The 20,872-nt window shown below is 34.4% G+C and overlaps 1 protein-coding gene across 1 annotated transcript in view; it reads left to right on the plus strand.

Moving 5' to 3' along the window:
* The first annotated feature begins 295 nt into the window (after positions 1-295).
* melt (ventricular zone expressed PH domain-containing protein melted) overlaps positions 296-20,872 on the plus strand; it is a 283,797-nt gene continuing 263,220 nt past the window's right edge. Inside the window, exons 1-2 of the mRNA XM_090368782.1 lie at positions 296-365; positions 3,982-4,228. Coding sequence (XP_090224908.1) covers positions 4,008-4,228 — 221 coding nt within the window. The 5' untranslated portion in view covers positions 296-365; positions 3,982-4,007. The remainder of the gene's footprint in view (positions 366-3,981; positions 4,229-20,872) is intronic.

Here is a 20,872-nt window from a genome sequence, read left to right on the forward strand (position 1 = left end):
CTTACCTTCTTTCTCTATTTATTCGACTTTTACAATAATTATATACATAAGTACTGTATGAGTTTATGTTATATAAGGAGTGGAAACTTACACAGTGGCCTAGTTTAGAATATTTTTAGAATATCACTTACGAATTTCTGTTTTCCAGCGGAAAAGCTACTGGTTTGAAAGGACCTTGAACTATAATGTTAGAGAAAACCGGTTCAGTTGTTAGTTGTCTCTAGAGAGCCGCAAGAGGATACGCTGTCGTTCACTCACCTTTTCTTTACTACTGTCATGGAGAAATCCATGAGTGAGTGGGTTTCACGTGTGACGTTCCTAATACATGTTCTAGTAAAATACTAAACTTCTCACTATAATAGTGGGTAAGTATGTCATCTCATGGAAGTGATATTTGTGTGCCCGGCAAAAGATTTTAAATAGTTTTGGTCTGCTGGGGAAATAATATTAGAAAAATAGTCATGGGAAATTCAGTTCATTTCGTGGTTTGCCGTAGGCACTTCAACTTGTTTTAATGTCATCCCATTTCATCTGTGGCATCCTTCATGAGTATAAATTTAGAGGAGCTTAATGATTTTTTTTTTTTTTTTTTTTTGTACAATTGGCTTCTTTCAAATCGGAATTGGTAAGAAAGATGATATGTGGTCTCTGCCACGGTTCGTTGCACTTTTCGATGTCATATTACAGTTTCGTTACCATTTAAAATATGGTATGTAATTTATAGCTATTTTATTATCAACAGTTCTCGGCATTATACTGACACTGATAGAAGTGCATGGCGTTATGTTTACAGATGAAGTCAAAGAGCATCAATATTGCACGTGTATATGTATGGATGCTGGAAAAGTTTAGATGTTATACAATTTGGTTTTGGCAATCATACAAATGGACACTACGAATGAGGTGCTCTCTTATTTTTTTGAAAACGAACATTGTTATACAAATGAATATTACATGTTTTTGTCCTTTTAATATGTTTCAACAGTAGTATCAAGATCTGCTGAGACAGTTTGTGCAGGTAGCAATATATTTATTTCACAACGCAATTTGAAATGTTATCATTGATGATCATATTGTAGGTAGTGGGACTAGAATAACATTTACATACATATGTTCATAGGGACTCCCTGGCAAAACTAGGATACTCAGGACTATCGAATGTCCCAGTTTCACACACATGTAAATATATTGATATCAGTGAGATGTTCCTTTTCACTCAGATGACCATAGTCATTTGCATTGCTGAGTCTGAGATTTCAAGAAATTTGTTGGTCCGAGCTGAAAGAAAAAAAAAAAAAAAGTTTCAGAAAACTGGGCATTTTTATTTTCAAAAATGCAAACAGAATTTTCTTAAGAATATTAATGCATATTTACAATATACAAATATTTATTTACCTTTCTTGACCATAGTGTAAATAAGTGGTCTTATGAAAGAAATTGCCTAAACATAGACACTGTACCGCAAGTGTTGTAAATTTTGATTACAACTTCCAAGAAATGTTAATTACCTAATGAAAGAACAGAAGGTTAATGAAGGGTGTCATATCCCATAGAAAGTACTTGTTTGAAAGAAAATGTTTATTTTATATTGATAAATTTATATTGTTTTAATAAAAGTTACACACAAATTTTATGTGTATTTTACATGTCAACATTTTGATATCAAAATTTAAAAAAAAAAATTGTTCTGGTTTGTCAATCAAAAAATTTGCAACCTTACATATATATTTGTAATTGAAAAACACTGCACCTTTGGAATCTTCCTTGGTTAAACTAGGCGCCTCCATAGCTAGGTGGGAAGGAGCAGCAGTGCATAGCACACGCTTCTTGATTAGACCGGGGTTCGAGCCCGTCACCACCAAATACGGAGGATGCGGAAAGGTCCGAGAATGACTACCACATATCCTGGAGCAGTATGGCCTTAGTTGCTAATGCTCCTAAAAACCAAATAACAACTTGGTTAAACTGTTGCATCACTAGTAATATTTGCATGCTGGGACATGCTTATGACTACTCTGCATCATTTATGTGGTAGCTATTAGATACCAATTTTCCCCCCTGATATTCTACTGAGTTGGTAGTAGATTCATATCTGATGAAAAAAAATCCTTTTATGAACCATTACCCAGTTAAGCCAAAATATTTTTTATTTCAATTTTACCAAAAATTATAAGCAGTTAATTGCTTCTGATAGATTTCCACAAGTGGTCTTGTCTCTGATTTATTGTTATTATTATTATTTATTGTTTTATTTTTTGGTTGAAGTGTTAATAAATGCTAATATGAAATTATTCCCTGATGGGGGATGAATAAAGGAAGAACTGTATGATGGAGGCCTCTATGTCATGTCTATTATATCCACTGTGTGTGTGTATATAAATTTCTGCAGCATTTCATTTTGTAACTTTTGTGTTTACTTAAACTTAAAAGCAGTTTACACAATACTGCTTGTGTAAACCACTTATGTTCCCACTTTTATATAGTAATTTTCATGTTGCTTCTTTATCAAATATTTCTGTTTCCATATCTTTCATTGTTTTATCTGTGTGTTTTATAACTTACAAATTATAAATAGTAGATTACTATAAAGATGGTGTGGATTGAGACATCACACCTGCCCCAATGTTTTACATATCAGTAAAACTTTATTTTCTGAATAGTGGGAAGTCTTTCTCTATTACTCTTTTTTTTTTTTTTTTTATAAATTTCTTTTTTTTAAATAATGGATAGAAGTAAGATAGCGATTCAGTATCTTTGAGAAAATGAACTTCAAGAAAATAAAAGCACATTATTTAATTCTGTGATAATTTGTAATACTGTTGGGCAAATTCTCACATTACTGTACAATAGATCAGGGTTTTTTTGGTCTTGTATAGAGTGCAGTACCTTTTTGCAAACCTAAATCTTCCAATTGAACACTACTCTTTTAAGAACAGTAATTGTTAGCAGTGAATTACATATGTGTACAAAAATGAAATTTAAAAAAAATCAATGATAAAAAATTAGCAGAACTCAGTAGCTCCACAGAAAAAACAACTGTTTATACTCTGGCATGATCCTGAAGTCAGAGGAGCCTACAACTAATCAGTTTGATGAATACAATCATTAACCATATATTTAAGTCACATGGGTTTGAACCATGGTTAATTCAAATACATGCTGCACTTGCACCTGAAGGATACGTTAGCCTAGAGAGCTCTGAATCTTAATGTTTCTTAATTTGCATTAAAATCAGAAACCCTCATTTAAGACTTCATTCTTTCTTTTCTGCACCCCCCCCTCCTTCACCATTAAAAAACAAACAGCAAATATTGATAATTATCTCTTTTATTAAAAATCTCGTGGTACTTCAACAGGCTATAGCAAAACCAGTTTAAAAATTTGTACAATAGGTTACCCCCACCCCATTATTTTGGCCTGATGATAAGTGGCAGGGAATCCTGAAAGATATTATTTTATCATTTGTTTGTGCTTTTTAGTAAAAATCTACAACCACTACTTCTTATTACAATAAACTAAACTTTCATAATTTACATGGAGAACTCAGTTTTTCTGTTATTCTAATATTGTATGGTTTTTAATTATTGTCATGTCTACATCTAGTGTGGTGTTTTTTTTTTGTCTATTAAAAAAAATGGTCAGTTAAGTCTGCGAATGTCTTCTGATTTCATATAGAATTATTTGATGATTAATATAAGTTGATTGAAAAGTCTCTTGCAATAGTGCAAGACATACAATATCCAGTTGATTGCCAAGCATTGTAGATAATATTTACAAACACTAAACTTGAAAGTGCTATCCGCTATTTTCTTGACTCCAGAACTCAAGGTCATTCAATTAAATACAGCAATAAATACTATGTAAAATGTTTGCCAATAGCTACTGCAGAGAGACTTTTCAATCATCTTATAGTTATTAACTTATGCGATATCTTTGTCATATTATTGGATTTACAACAGCTTTTCTTCCTTTCTTACCCAGTAGGCAATGTTGTATAAACCAGTCGCATGGTCTTCAAGATGCATGAGCTATTTGCCCAAGTGCTTACTAATCGAGATCTTTCTAGGGCAGGAGATCTGTTTTCTATAGATGACAAAAGTATTGTGGGAGACCTATCGGATGTGTTGAGCAAAATTCAGGATATTGCTAGTGCTTCTAATTTTACCCACAATGACAACAATCAAAGCGTTGTAGAAATTTGTATCACTAGAGTGACATCAGCAATCAGGTAACAGTATTTGACAGTGCATATTATAAATTCTAAGAGTTAGTACTATGATTACATATTTAGTATACTTCTACAACAGATATGCAAAGTAATCATTTTACTTTACGGAGGTATGCTGGATTCTGTTATCAACTGGTCTGTAATGTTTGTGCTCTTAAGTGAAAATTAGCTATAGTGTATATCACAATTTGATCAGCACACAGAAAAAAGTTTCATCCATTACATTACTTTTTCAACTGCTATTGTTATGCTTATAATATCCTAATTTACAATTTCAGTTAAGTAATTAATTAATAAAATTAATTAATTAATTAATGTAATGGATGAAACTGTTTCCTGTGAGCTTTTATTAGTTTGGGTATACTGATAAAATTAATTAATTACTTAGTTAAAATTAATTAATATTTCATAAAACTCATGAAAAAGAAATTAAAACACCAACCCATGTTTTCTGCAAGTCTTAGTAATATTACCACACCATTCCCTGTAGTAAAGTATAGTGATACTTAATTTCCTATTTAAAAATTAATTCATTAAATTTTGGATAATATATTGTTCTGTTCCTTTATTACCAATCAAATCAGAGAAAAACAATAAAACCTCCAATTCTAATGTCTGTTTATTTATAAACATTATGGACTTAAATGACAAAAAATATGACCTTTAACATCATGGAAACACAGACATATACTGGTCACTAAGCTACAGGTTTAAAAACAAGACAAAGTTAATTTACTTTGTCCTCTCCCATCTGACACCAAGCATTCCCTAAAGAGTATTTCTAAAAATGTTTGAACAAAGTTTGTGATTATTGTGGGCATCTCTTTGTTAGTGCACAGGTCTAGAAACCTTTTCTTTCTTTTCAATTGTTGACTGTATGGATAAATTAAAAATGCAAGTAACATGCAGAACATCTGTAATAAAAGGATTAAATAGTTGTCTTTGTGAAGCTCAAAATATAGAATTTTTAACAAATAAAAACTTTTATCTCAAATATCACAATGTAAAATTCATTAATAATACGCAGACTTCATTACTTATTAAGTTTAGAGCAGTAATCCTCGCACATACTATTTTAAAGGTCTGCATTGGTAGAACATTCCTTACCATTAACTCTTGCAAGGGGACACGTTTGAAGCATTTTTCCTTTTATATGCAGATAAAATTTCTCTTAGCATAATAACTGCTTTTTTTTATTTAAAAATAATGGGCCATTGTTATTTTCATTGTAAAGATTTTTCTTTTAGGCTAATTCATATGTTCCCTTTTTCCAGTTAGCAAAATGGTGGTTCTAAGTTTGTGTTCTGTACTCCCCCAAAATCAGAAAGAACTTTCCTACCTCTGGAATCCATGGGCCTACTAATTGCCTGTATCAAGCCCATAGAACCGTTCCCCATCTCTTTCATCATGCAGTATGACTGATGACTTTTGAGGTTATGATGAACATCATGGCGAGATCCAATCTTCCTTACATTTCAAGGGTACAGTTAAAAAACGGTGTTCGCCAGCCAGCCGATAGTTAGTACACCGGACTGAACCTATTGGTAACTCTATAGGAGGCTTCCGGATCAGCTAGTGTATAATCTTGCTACCTCTACTCTGCCAGATAGTGACTGGAGGGAGTACGAGTAGTGTGTATGCGGGGGGGGGGGGACATTGTCGAAGCCATGTCATGTCAAGGATCTGGATATATTCTTACCACGTGTACGGCATGTCCAAAAATTTCATTACTTCATACAGCATGTCCCCTCCACTTTTTCTTACTATTGAATACACCATGAAGTGTCAAACTAATATAGTAAGCTTATCTGCAAAAATATCTAAACCTCCCAAACACTTCCTAGTTCATTTCACAAATATAAGTGGTTTCATTTCTAATCTCAATGATGTCCATTTCCACTTGCAGTCTGCCAAACCCCACGTACTTTTTTTGACAGAATTTCAGTTATCAGTTGATTCAACTACTGCCATCTCAGTTGCTAAAATTATTCGCTGTATGTGCCCATTCCGATATTCCCTGTCACAGACTTGGTAATTTGGAATCTCCTCTTTTCAATCTTCTCTGGCTTAAAATCTCTCTACCTCATTGTATCAAATTCATCTGTTGTCTCTACCGTTCTTTCAACTCCACTAATCGTTTAGAGCTCTTTGACTTCTCTTTGCAACTTGACTTTTTCCAGTCTAACTTTCCCTAACAGTGGGATAATTTTTCTTGGTGATTTTAATGTTCATTACTCCAGCTGGCTTCTGTTTTTTAGTCATACCTACCCATCTGGTCGAGATGCTGAAGCTTTTGCAATTACTAATGACCTTGCATAGATTGTTCATTTACCTACAAGAATACTGGACAATCCAAACCATACAGACAACACGCTTGATGTTTTTCTCACACACAACCCTTCTAAGTATACGGTCGAAGTGAGTGTTGGTGATTGTCTCATCTCCAATGGAGCCTTTATCTCATGACTATTCCCAACCTCTTATTATTTGGCATTACAAGAATGCAAAATGGGATGACCTGCGAGATTTCTTTTTCTTGGTTGGATTACTGTTTCAAAACTCCTGATGTCAACGTTTGCTCAGATCGTGTCAGTGAAATTATTCTTGTAGGAATAAAATACTTTATTCCACACTTCAATTTAAAATCTCGTCCTTTATCTAAACTTTGATTTTCCCATAAATGTGCTAAGGCTGTTCATGAGAAGAACGTTGCATATTAAATTGGCTTGTTTCCAATTCTTCAGTTTCATTTTCTGCCTACACCAAAGCTCCCAACAATTGTAAAGCAGTTATCAATCAGTACAAACTAGAGTTTGAACAGGCTAAGAGTAGAAAACGTGCTTCTTGCCCTAATGGTAGCCGAGCATTCTGGTCTCTTGCCAAAGCTATTGGTTGCAACTTTTGCCCCTCTCTGCTCCCACTTCTGTCAAAACCAGATGGTTCTGTTGTCACTTCAGCCAAGGATAAAGCTGACCTGCTAGCATCCCATTTTTCTTCCAACTCGTATATTAATGATCTTGGTAAAACACCTCCCACCATTCCCAACATGCTCCATTCAATGCCTCCTGTGGTTTTCCGTCAAAAGGATGTCAGAAGGATTTTGACGATTTTTGATGCTAAGAAAGCTCCAGTTCCTGATGGTATTTCTCCACTTGTTCTCAAAATCTGTGCTCCTGAACTTACTCCTGTTCTTTGCTGCTTTTTTTCACTTTCTTACTCCAAAGGTGTTTTTCCTTCTGCTTGGAAATTTGCTCATATCATATCCAGCCAGTTCCTAAAAAGGGTGACAAATCCCTCCCATCCAATTATCGTCCCATTGCAATTACTTCTACTCTTTCTAAAGTAATAGAGAAATCAATTAACTGCCAACTCTTAAACTACCTAGAAACCTTCCGTCTGATCAACGATCGCCAGTATGGATTCCGTCAGTGTCAATCCACTTGTGATATTCTGGCTTATGTTACCCATTTGTGGACAAATTCAATGGAAGAGTTCAGTGAAACACAAGCAGTTCCTCTTGACAGCTCAAAGGCTTTTGATCATGTTTGGCATAAAGGTCTTCTAAATAAACTTCCATCTTATGGTTTGCCAACTGTTTTTTGTAATTGGTTATCCAGGTTTCTCTCGGATCGCTCACTAGAGTGATAGTAGATAGCTCTCTGTCTTCTAACTTCTTCACTAATGCTGGTGTCCCCCAAGTTTCATTTCTTTCCCCCCACTCTTTTCCTCTTGTATATTAATGACCTTCTTCCATTGACTGGAAATCCTATCCATAGTTTTGCCGATGATAGCACATTTCATTCCACTTTCCATTTTGAGAAACCTTTCCCTGCTCAATCAGCTTCAACTTCTCAAATATCCGCTACCAATTCCTTAAATGACGATCTCCAGGTAATTCTCCAGTTGGGCAAAGACAACTTAGTTGATTTCAATCCTTCTAAAACTCAGTCTTGTCTTATATCTCGCAAAAAGGATTCTTCTGCTCCTATGGTTATCTTTGGCTCCCGTCAATGACATGAGGAATTTTTATGGGCCCTTTTAACAACATAGCTAAGTTAATTGGTTTCTGGTGAGGGTAGCACAGTTTTTTTTCTCCTGGAAACTCGGGTTTTTTGTCCAGCAAACAGAAAATTGACCTCAGAACATGCAATTTACAGACAATATAAACAGATAGCAATATGGCCTCAGTTGCTAATGCTCCTAAAACCTACAACAACAAGGGCAAAGCGAAATTACATTAATACAAGCAAGCTACATCTAAAAAGCAGTTAGAAAAAAAAACAACCAACAAAATCACATAATTGAAAGAATTCTTTAATGGAATTGTAGAGTCTTGCATAATACAAAAGACGATTTACATGATCTGATTGGCTGATATGAACCAGCAGGCATATGCCTACAGGAAACTTATTTAAATCCACAAGTGTGTCATACCATTAAAAATTACGCGTGTACAGAGAAGGGCAACAAGATTGGTGAGGGGAATGAAGGGATCGTACCAAGAGAGGCTTAAGTTCTGCAAATTGCAACATCTGGAGACAAGGTGCCTGCAAGGTGGTCTGATTAAGGTGTATAAGGCCTGGAATGGGTTGAACAGGCTCAATTCTGATGGAATTCTTCCTCTTGCTCAGATTATGAACCTGAGGGGGCATAAATTGAAATTAAGGAAAGACAGTTGTAGAATAGATGTACGTAAATTTTCCTTTAACCAGCAGGTAGTTGATTGCTGAAACAAACTTCCACCTTCGTGTGGAAGTTGATAGCTTAAATAAATTTAAGGAGGAACTGGACAAACTTTTGGAGAGAATAGATGTGTGAAATGGGGTTTTTTTTTTTTTTTTTGGCTGGTGCTACATGAGCTTGCTTTCTTGCACATCACATGCCTCTACTACTACCCATACAACCAGTCATTCATATTAACAGAACTTTTAGAATCTCTTAATAAAACATCCAGTAGTGCTGCTAGTCTAGATGGTATCTACTACGAAATGTTAAAACAACTAAAGAACAGAGTAAAAAGAACATTGCTAAAATATTACAATAGAATATTTTTAGAAAATACTTTCCCAGACTCCCGGTGTCACTCAATTGTATTAGCCTTCCCGAAGCCATGAAAGGACCATAACTTTCCACATAACTACAGGGTGATTACTCTGACTAGCTGTTTAGGTAAAGTCCTGGAAAAAATGGTTCATAGGTGGTTCACATGTTTCTTGGAAACCAACAACTTGTTAAACAGTAATCACTATTGGTTTTGAAATAGTCGGCCCCTGTTAGATGTGATGATAAAAGCAGGAGCAAACATCTGTAATGTCTTCATAAGGGGACATCTAGTCATGATTAATCTCGATATCGAGGCCTTTGATACCACCTGGTGACATGGTGTACTTCAAGATGTTAATTCTTTTGGCTTGTGACAGGTCAGGTATCCCAATTTATACAAAACTTCCTACACCACAGAACATTTCAGGTTAGATACATCAACAGTTTATCAAAATCATTTCAACAAGAAGAGGGTGTTTTTTTTTTTTTTTTTTGTTATTTGGTTTTTAGGAGCATTAGCAACTAAGGCCATATTGCTCCGGGATATGCGGTGGTCATTCCCTGACCTTTCCGCATCCTCCATATTTATTTAGGCGCCTCCGTAGCCAGGTGGGAAGGAGCAGCAGTGCGTAGCACACGCTTCTTGATTAGACCGTGGTTCGAGCCCGTCACCACCAAATACGGAGGATGCGGAAAGGTCAGGGAATGACCACCACCACATATCCCGGAGCAATATGGCCTTAGTTGCTAATGCTCCTAAAAACCAAATAATAACAACAACATCCTCTGTATTTGGTGGTGACGAGCTTGAACTGCGGTCTAATCAAGAAGCGCGTGCAACGCACTGCTGCTCCTTCCCACCTGGCTATGGAGGCGCCAAGAGGAGGGTGTACCATAGGGTTCCCTTCTCAGTGCGACATTATTTGCAATAAGAATTATTACAAACGTGACACGAGAAGTACCGAATACAGTAGACTCGTACATTTGTTGATGAGACCTTATTATCTCCTCTCAATCCAAAACTATGAATACCATTGAAAGGCAACTTCAAATTTTCAAATAGGAAAAGTTCTCTATTTTATCTGAACACCATCCAGCATAGTGCCCTTGGGATAGCTGTGTTGGGGGCCTTTGCAACATATCCAGTCCACAGCCTGTATATTGAGGAAAATGAACCCCCTCTCACAGTACATAAACTAAATTCAGCTATGCTGGATTTAATTTATGTACTGTGAAATAAGAGTAGCTTTTATTTAAATATTTGTACTGAAAGCACTCTGCATGTGTGTCAAGTTTAGTATCAATTTATTGCTAATAGTCTACAACTATTAGCAATTACAGTTCTTTACTCTTCTGCTTCTTCAGTAATTGGAAAATTAAAAAGATGATTTACCTATTAATTATCTTTGTTTTATTTTTATTCTTTAATTTTAATATAAATGAAGTTTTCAAATAATATTTAATAGAACTAATAGTCGAGTACCCTAGTACTTTTAATTCTTATTACTTGTAATTCTGCTGTTATCACAAAAAAAACACCAAAAGATCAAATTGCCAAACTATTTGTAATATACAGTTACAGCTATATATGCTTAATTAGGTACTCTGGGCCCAGGTGTCACTGTTATTTGATTGGTTAGAATTAAATAGGATTAAGTATTAATAAATGACTGGTTGAATTAAGTATTGTGCAGCTAGAATTAAGTATGATTAGACTTTGATTGGGGCAATAAAAAAAAAAAAAAAAAAAAAACATAAGACAAAACAAAAGGATATTGACGGATAAGAATCAGATCCACATATTCAAAAACAGGGTCCTGAACTAATTTAACAAAAAATCCAATAGAATTAGTACCATAAATAGACAAAGACCAATCAATAAACTATGGCAGGCCCATAGCCTAACTCCATAACCTGCCAGTTTTATGTCAGCCTACATGTGACCCTTTGATGACTGTTGTCTCCTCACCAAAGCATAAACTTTCAGAGATCAGCAGGGTTAAACCTATATAAAAGTAACGATAAACGAGAATAGTTAAAGGAGATGCACTAATATAAGTAAATAAAATTCATGAAAAACATTCGTAAATGTTGGTGATTATAAGACCATGTACTTTGTTTTAGCAAGAAGAAATATATAAATATAATTAATATATAAATATTTAATATATCCATGAGTGTGGCACTACGTGAAATGCTGCATAAGAACTGTTTATGTGCTGCACACTCCTGTTCTAGACTATCAAATAACAGTGAGTGATGACACCTGGTCTAGAATATCTGGTAAAGGTGTTATTTTATTTGGGGGTTTTGGCACAAGGGCCTATTGGGCCATGTTGTGTCTGTTCATGATTTACTTATGACTGATTTTATATGTTATTATGATCAGAGACAATTATGCAGATTTATGCTTTTCAAATAGTTAAACAGTTCTTCAAAATTTGTATCATTGCTAAGAATATGTGAGAAAAGTTAAGGGTTCCTGCACGTTGGATAGGGAGCTAAAGCTGAATTTTCGGATAGTTGATTGTTGGGGACATTCAAGGAGAATAATTTATTGTTAGCTGCGACTTGCAAAAGAAACCTTGAGGAGGGTTCTCTCCCATAAGCAAATACAGATGAGTTGGATGAAAATGGCCAATGTGGAGTCTTGTCAGAATCACTTCTCACTTGCTTCTGAAACTAGATGTCCACAGCTGTGGGTATTTTTTTTTAACTGCAGCAGTTTATTTTTGATTTGAGTTTGCCAGAGTTGAGACCATTGTTTTCTAATGTTATTTTAATAATGTATTTATAGTCAGTATAGGGCACTTTCAGTTGACAGAAAGATCCAGTGTTGGGGTGTTTAGCAGTGTCATCCACACGTTCGTTACCTGGGATACCAACATGAGCTGGGATCCAGCAGAATGTAACCTTCTGGTTAGCTGTTTTGTAGTGACATAATTTAGATCGGATCTCTTTAAGAATGAGAAAAGGTAGATTGGATGGTGGTGATTGCACTTAAGGAGTCTGTTTATGTTATTTAGAGCTAGTTTTATTGTAAATAATTCTGCGGTATAGATACTGCATTCAATAGGAAGAGACACAGCTATTGAGACAGTGGAAGAAACTGCTGCAGCATCTAAACTAATCTGTTTTGGAGCCATCAGTATAGATATTTTCCCGATCTTATAAAGAAATTGTCACAAAGAGGTGAGAATTGAGTCCAGGGAAGTTAAGGCATAGCAACATTATTAAAATGATAATGAACATTACAAAGCCACATTTCAATTTGGCTTGTGATTATTGATGACATTATATAGGTGCTACAGATGTCACATTGTGCAGCAGAATTAGAAAAGCACTACATCCCACTTTGTGCTTAATAGATTCTGTTTAATTGACACTGAGCATGACACACTAAGGCAGCAGTTCCCAACCTTTTTTGACTCACAAATCCCTTTCAACATATTTTTATCACGAACCACTAAGCTTATATTCTCTGAAATTGTATAATAGTTGTGAATTTTCGTTATAAAATATTTCCAGTACTGCGTTTTTATAAGCGATATTGCATAATATAAAATTATTATTAAGTACCTATACTTAACAATGGGCTTTGAGAATAAAAAAAATTTTGTATGGAAAACATTTATTTAACATGATATACTGTAAAATAGTAAACTAATTATAAGGAATTGTGGGAAATATTTCTTTCGTTGGCAGTTCTTTACTTTATGTTTAATTTTATTTTCATGCCAATATTTTGAACCTCTTTATGTAGTATTTGGGAATTTTGACAAGCTTGAATGGGTTTTTTGAAGGTAATCTTGTGCCAAATTTGAGGGATGATTTTAATTTTCATGCTTTTCATGCATCATGCACAATGATGTTGTATTTCAACATCATTGTTTTATGCTTCCAATCATCAACAGTCCATAATGATTTTCAAAGCTTAAAAATACTATGAATTCACATTAAAAACAATTTAATATTGTATAATGTTCAAATCCAACACGATATGGCATGGTGCAACACAGCGACTAACAATGTTTACCGGAGTTTATCTGACCCATGACTGAATGGTGCGATACATATTGCCACATTCACACCCAATCCCGCCACTAACGTCCTTCCGTTCATGCTCGCTATGTAAGGACGCATGACCCAAACCACAATAAAATATAAATTTTGAACGAATCACATAAATTAATATTAAACTGTTTTGTAGTTTACGAAAATACTAAAAATATACAGAAATATATCTAAGCAGATGCCATTACAGAATTTTTAGTGTGAATCCCCGGAACAATTTCTAAAACTCTTGGGGTTCACAAATCTCCACTTGGGAACCATTGCACTATGGCAGTGTTCATGTGATACACTAAAATGCTGTTGGGAAATGTCATTTTGTATTCATTTCTGTAATACTGGAAGTGACATCATAAAACTTAAATATTTATTTTCTCAAACATTTGCAAAAGTAAATTCTTTCTTGGTTAGGAACCCACTGTAGAATTTATAACATGCATTTCTAAATTGTCCTATATGCACACATGCCAGAAGTATTCAGACATCCTAGGATTTGTGAAAAATGATCTATACTGCAAACCATGTGCTACAACGAGGCATAAATGCAACTGCATTCACACATGAAGTAAGCAAATCGATGAAATACATTTTCATCTGGGACCCATTTACTGTATTTCATTTTCATGAAATACAGTAAATGGGTTGAGCTGTTGAATTTAGCAACTCCCAGTGGAGTGTCACCATAGGGATACTATCGTAGCAGTTAATCTGTTTGTGGCATTACAGCAACATCACAACACCTTAGCTCAATGGTGGTTTGTTGAAGTAATCGTGAAACGACATCTTGGAAATGTTTAGATAGACTACAGAAATTTACAGAAAGAGGTGGAGGGCACTCAGAAGTGATACATAGATCCCTCCGATTTTTGTTGAATACTGTCAACTAAGAGTTCAGGGAGGAACCGTATTAGGTCAAGGATAATATGTAGGGAGCTGTGTAGTATCAGATTTCATGGAATAGCTGCAGCGCACAAACCAAACATTGTAGTGTATAGTATCAGCTTGCCTGGTGCACAACTCTATGTAAATGGTCCCTGGAACATTGGAAAGCTGTGTTATGGATTGAAAAATTTCAGTGTACAGTTTTTCTGATCTAATCAATTTACCACAGTTTTTCTGATTTACCACAGTTTGGTGCTGCCGCCACCTTTATTTTTTTCTTAACGTTCAGGCGTAAAAAAAATTCAGTGATGTGTTCTCAGAAAAGGGCGTTTCTGAATCATTTTCTAATGGTGATTTCAAAAATGATTTCCATTTGTTATCATCATGTCAGGTTTCTTCAAAAATCAGGAAAGAAAATTTGGCTTTTCACTAATTTTTATTAATTTTGGCAGAATTTGTGCACTGAAATTATAACAAGGTACTACTTTCACCAGACTTTTATATTTAAATATATGTTGAAAACACTATTAAAAAAAGGCCAGTGTGATGAAAAGGGGGGGGGGGGGCTTAAAACATTTCAAGTTCTGGTTGGCTGGACAAATTTAAAAAGTGCCATAGCTTACTCGAAAAAGTTATTTCTGGTAAAAGTGGAGTTGTAATCGAAGAAGATGGCACCCTTTGGAAACAGTGTTGAAAAAAAAATTATGGAGGACTGCGAGCCTAAAGACACGTTCAACATTGATGAAACAGGTCTGTTTTTTAAATGTTTGCCGAACAAGACAATGACTTTTAAAGGTGATAAATGTTTAGGCAGGTAATGAATGTTTATGGCTGGTAATGAAAAACTGAAGCTTTTGATAATAGACAAAAGTAAACAAACCCGATGTTTCAAAGAAGTAAAGTCGTTAGAGTTAGACTACAAGAAAAAATCTTGGATGACAAGTGAAATTTTTGAACAGTGGGTTTTAAATTTCAATAGAAAGAAACCAGAAAAATCAGCACATTGATTGTTGACAACTATCCTGTTCACTTTCAGTCAGTAATTTCACACTCACAAACAAGCTTTGTAAGTTTCGGTAACTTACAAAGCTTGTTTGTGAGTGTGAATCTTGTTTTCTTCCCTCCAAATACCACGTCTAAACTACAGCCAATGGACCGGGGCATTATCAAGAATTTTAAAATGCATTACCGAAGGTGCATACTGAAAAAAATTATACTGAGAATAGAAACTAACCAACCTATAGATTCTGTTATAGATTTGCAGATATGCATATCAGAATTGGCAAAAGTGGGAATTTAGAATTGGGAATTTATTACAAAGATTATAACCAGTTCCTAAATAGTTTCATCAAACCCAGTTTGATGCAGGAGGGGGACAGTTTGTAATCTACTAGTGGTTTATGAACATGTTCTTTGATCTGACTGTCCCACTCACAGAAAAAGGGCATTTTTGTGTAGCGAGATTGCTGTCCAAGTAACATGCCTATCACTTTAAAGTCAGCACAGACCAACCAGCCATATTCTTCATACTTAATATTTGTCAATAACTTCTTCATGTTCTCATATGTTTCTTTCAAATGCACAGAGCAAACTACTGGAATTGGCCCATATTTATTTCCATTGTGGAGCAACCTTTGAGACTCCTCTTTGATGAGTCAATAAAAAGTCACTGTGTAGGATTATAACTGATTCCTAAATAGTTCATTAAGTCATATTACTGCAAAAAACCATAGTATAGTCCTCAGAAAAGTACGAGACTAGTTTTCGTGCTCTGTGTCTGTACCATTAGTAAAATATCCCATGTGTTAGAAGATTTTTGACTTAAGTCTAGAATCAAGGAATTTTTTCATATTCCTTGGTTAAAGTTAAATCTCTCACCAGACCATTGAGTTCATGCTGTGAAAACAGTTGAGGACTGGACTCAACATCTCCAGATGTGTAGACATCAGTTTCACCATCAGAAGCTTCACTTTCAGCACTCTCTACTGCTACATTCTCCTATATAAATGGAGGGCATGGAATCGGCAGGTTATCTCCATGTGGGACTAGTCTAATGGCAGATGGAATATTAGGATATAAATGCCCTTCTTACTGTTTGAATTGTATCCCTCTATGTTAACTAAGCAAACATATCAGCCATCACAGTTGTAGGTCCCACCAAATCATGCTAATTGCAAATGGCATAGCTTTCTTTTTACCATTTTTCCACAATCCCGTGCTTCAACACAGGATCGGCAAACTTTATATGTGAGCTCAGTTTATTTTTGATAATCTTAAAAATAAACTGAGCTCACACTGATAAATACTGCTGCATTGAGCTCTCAAGGTCAAGAAACAAATGATTGAAGGCAGTGTTGCTAACATGTGAAGATATAGTTTACAAATTCCTAGCATTTACTTCTGACTTAATACATTCAATAATACAACTCATGACATCAACTTAAGTGATTTGTGAAAAAAAAAAAAAATCATAGAAAAAACAGATAGAAAAAAAATGAATAGTATTTTTGAAATCAGTATAAAAAATTGAGTTAAAAACAGCTATTTGCTTACAAACATTGAAAACCATGTAGAATTGTGTAGTTGGTTGTTGTAAATGCCATGTGAGTTACAATTACATTCTGGACAACTTTGCTGTTCCTACACGGTACAGTATGGGAAAGGCATCATTTTTTGTTTTGTTTCAATATGTTAGTGGATCATGCTGTACTGCATGATCCACTAACTGCACAGCCTGTAGTGACTTAGTGTGAAGATGGCATGCAAAAGCTTCATTGGCCTGGCTTGAGCACCAGCCTTAACCCTGTTGAACACCCTTTGAATGAATGGAACATTGATTTGTGTCAGGCCAACAAGCCTTCAGCTATTAGTTGAATTGAGCACTGTGTTAAAGGAGGTATTGACAAAAATACTGCCTTCCTGTAATCAAAAATTGGTTTGGAATCTTCTGACAATGGTACAGTTTGTTTGTTGCATTTAGTTGCATCCAGTTATATTTAGCAATATAGCAATATAAGGTAAAATTTATTAGATATCTTTTTTGTTATTGTGAGCAGCATTTAGTATTTGAATTCATAATGAATAATATTAAGTCAGGCTAGTGAACATCATATCCATGTGCACCTAAATTAATCAAATATGGCAAGCAAACTGTTTTTTCTCCCTACTTGTGCACACTAGACTGAAATGGAATGAAATAATAAACATCACAAAGGGGGGTTCAAAAGGTGACACAAGTAACTACAGACCTGTTAGTTTAACTTGTGTTCCAAGGAAAATAATGGAATCACTGGTTAAAGAAGCATTGTAGGATCATCTAGACAAGACTGCAGTAATAGTTAAGACACAGTATGGATTTGTTAAAGGGAGGTCTTGTCTGACCAATTTGATTGGATACTATCATGAGGTCACAAAGAAACTGAATGCCAAAAACAATTTTGATATCATATACTTGGATTTCAGGAAAGCTTTCGATACTGTTGCACATGGAAGACTGCTGTACAAATTGGAGAGGTATGGCATTAAGGGTAAGTTGCTACAATGGATAAAGGGATGGTTGAGTGGGAGACGACAGAGAGTGGTAATCAATGGACACTGCTCTTACCAAGAAAGGCTTAAGTTCTGCAAATTGCAGTGCCTGGAGAGTAGACACCTGTGAGGTGATCTGATTGAGGTGTATAAGGCCTTGAATGGGTTGAGCAAGTTGAATGCTGATGGGATTCTTCCTCTTGCTCAGACTAAGAACCTGAGAGGAAAGATAATTGTAGAATAGATGTGCAGAAATTTGCCTTTAGCCAGCAGGTAGTTGATTGGTAGAACAGGCTTCCATCTTTTTTTGTGGAACTAATAGCCTAAATAAATTTAAGGCTGATCTGGACAGTCATTTGGAATGAATGGAGGGGTGAAGTGGGAGGTTTTTTTTTTTTTTTTGGCTGATGCTGTATAAATACAGTTATTTCTGTTCAGATTACTTATTTTCATTGTAACTTTTACTGTGAGAGCACAAATATTGACAAAGGCCCATACACTTTAATGGCATCGTAAGGGTTCGATTTCGCAGTGTGTGTGTGTGTGTGTGTGTGTGTGTGTGTGTGTGTGTGTGTGTGTGTGTGTGTGTGTGTGTGTGTGCGTGCTGTTGTCAGCACATATTAATCCAAGACCTGTTAATTAAACTCTGGCCAACATTAAAATCCTGACTGGATATCACTGGACAGGTGAAAAACCTAGACATTGTCCTGGAAAATCAGCCAGTTATATGTGGTTAACCTGCGACATGTATGAAAAAAAAAAAAAAGTTTAAGATTTTTGTTTGTCAAATTTTAATGAAATGTGGAATGAAGTGGCATTTTTTTGGAGACATAAAAATCGGTTCACTGGTATTTGAGTTGTGTGTTAATGAATGGACATGTTGCAGCTTATTAGTGGTGCATTTATTTGAAAATGCATAATAAATATTTGCCGTATCATAGGGACATATAATCAAATTTTAATCAGTAAGGAGCACAATTTACAATGTAATTCTCCAAAGTAGGATTTGCAGAAAACAATTTTATGTGAGAAGACAAAAGATAAAAATATAAACACTCTTTTTGGTAAACAAAATTTTTTTTTGTATTTGTCAGAATTTAAATACTGTTTACCATCTTTTAGAATATATTGATTTTTCACTGGTTGTTTCAAAGTACTACTGGAAGACAGTCTTTCAGTGCTTTGAATAAAAGTGAATAAGAATGAATGAATAAAAATGAATGAATGCCTCTGTACGAAAATGAACAAATAAATAAATGATATTTTTATTCCTTGGATATAAACTTGAATGTTGGTATTATTCTAAGAGTCAGTATTGCTGTATGATTTATTATAATAATCTTTAGATTGTATGAACCAGGGCTGTAATGCTCAATATGTTTTATGTTGATATCAATATTTGTAAAATAATAAGAGAAGTTTACCTCAATATGGTGTGTAGAACACTTCCGTATGATACACTCCAGAAATTAAAACGAAAAAATTGAAACTTTTACAAATTAAAAATCAGTTTAATGCAATTAAAAATATGAAAATTAATCAACACAAATTAATGACCTGGTATACAACATTTCTTGCGATGATTGCACTTCGTCTTACCAAGGTTCGATGCATTTTCCTCTGAATATTCATGTTAATCAACATGCAGCCTCAGTTCATGCTTCTCGTTCAGCGTGTCAGAATTAGCCTTTCATGCCGTTAACGAAAAACATATGTGATTATTAATTGCAGAAACCATAGAAATTAAATTACATGAGAATTCTGTTAATGTTCGCCGACCATATCTGATCTCTGATTCGTGGGATTTTGCATGCATGTGCGAAGAATAATCCTTAAAGTTTCGTGCTCACCCCTATTCGATAATTTTCATTCCTGTGATCACGACATATGGTCAAAAAGCGTTTTCAGCTTCAGGAAGGAAAATCATTTTGCAATTTTTTCGTTAAATTCTTTTAATTAATTTTCTTATTTTTAGTTGAGTTAAATTGATTTTTAATTATTTGTTACTCTAATCTAAGATTTTCGATTTTTTTCGTTTTAATTTCTGGAGAGTATCATACAGAAGTGTTCTACTTACTATATTGAAGTAAACTCTTATTATTTTACAAATTATAATAATCTGTATTCTGTTAAATGAATTATTCTGTTACCAAGTTTTCCAATGGTATGTGATAAATAAACTCTACTGGATACCCAGCAATTTCTGGGTGATTTCCGATTGAAATTCCATGGAATGAATTTCTGTTTTGTAGCTCTTAGATAACTTACAACAGAAATTTGAATCATTCATTCTATTGGAATTCTTTGTTTGTGTTAGAACATCAAAGGATAAGGAATAGAAACATTTAGCTGAACTGCTAAAATATTGTCGTTATTGATTTGAGAGTTAGCATTTGTGCGAATCTACAGTGGAAAAGTATTATAATTTACCTTATGCTTACTGCAGCTTCATACATATATAAATGAATTGAATATTCTACGCATCTTTTTTTAACAAACCTTTTACTTTTAAGAATTAATTACTAATTGTTCTTTTTGCAAGTATATACATAGATCTACATTTGATTTTGGCTCATGGGAGTACATATATAGATCTATGTTTTTACAAGGTCACTTCAAAAAAAAATTTTAAATAATGCAGCCATTTTTGTGGGATTCTCATCAGATTTATCCAATACAATGTTACCAGCTTTTATCCGTGTTTCCAATAGTTTTCATAATTTTAATATATGGAAACATGAAAATAGCTTTGATAATCAGAGGAACATCACATTGGCCAGAATTTTCAGATTTTGTCTTACAGCTGGAATTTAAAAAAAAAAAAAAAAAAAATTCTTCAGTTCAGAAGCAGAAGTTGATGAAATGAAACAAAGTGTACACAGATATAGAGGTTATTATTGCTTCAAAAGAAAGCAAAAGTAATGGTGAGTTTATTTTTTTAATTCTGATATGATTTTTAATAATAATTTTACTCTAATGCTGGGAAAAAGATGTTAATATTTAAAAGTCTGGGTGCGAGGTTAGCCTGTGCAGACATTGCTCCTTAAAGCTCTTCAAACAGAGAAGTTTTTCCTGATTTATTTTCTGCTTTATTAGTTTAAATTGTCATATTAACTTATT

The sequence above is a fragment of the Mastigoproctus giganteus genome, chromosome 2 (genome assembly GCF_048544385.1).
Source record: "Mastigoproctus giganteus isolate SK-2022 chromosome 2, ASM4854438v1, whole genome shotgun sequence".
Classification (NCBI taxonomy): Eukaryota; Metazoa; Arthropoda; class Arachnida; order Uropygi; family Thelyphonidae; genus Mastigoproctus; species Mastigoproctus giganteus.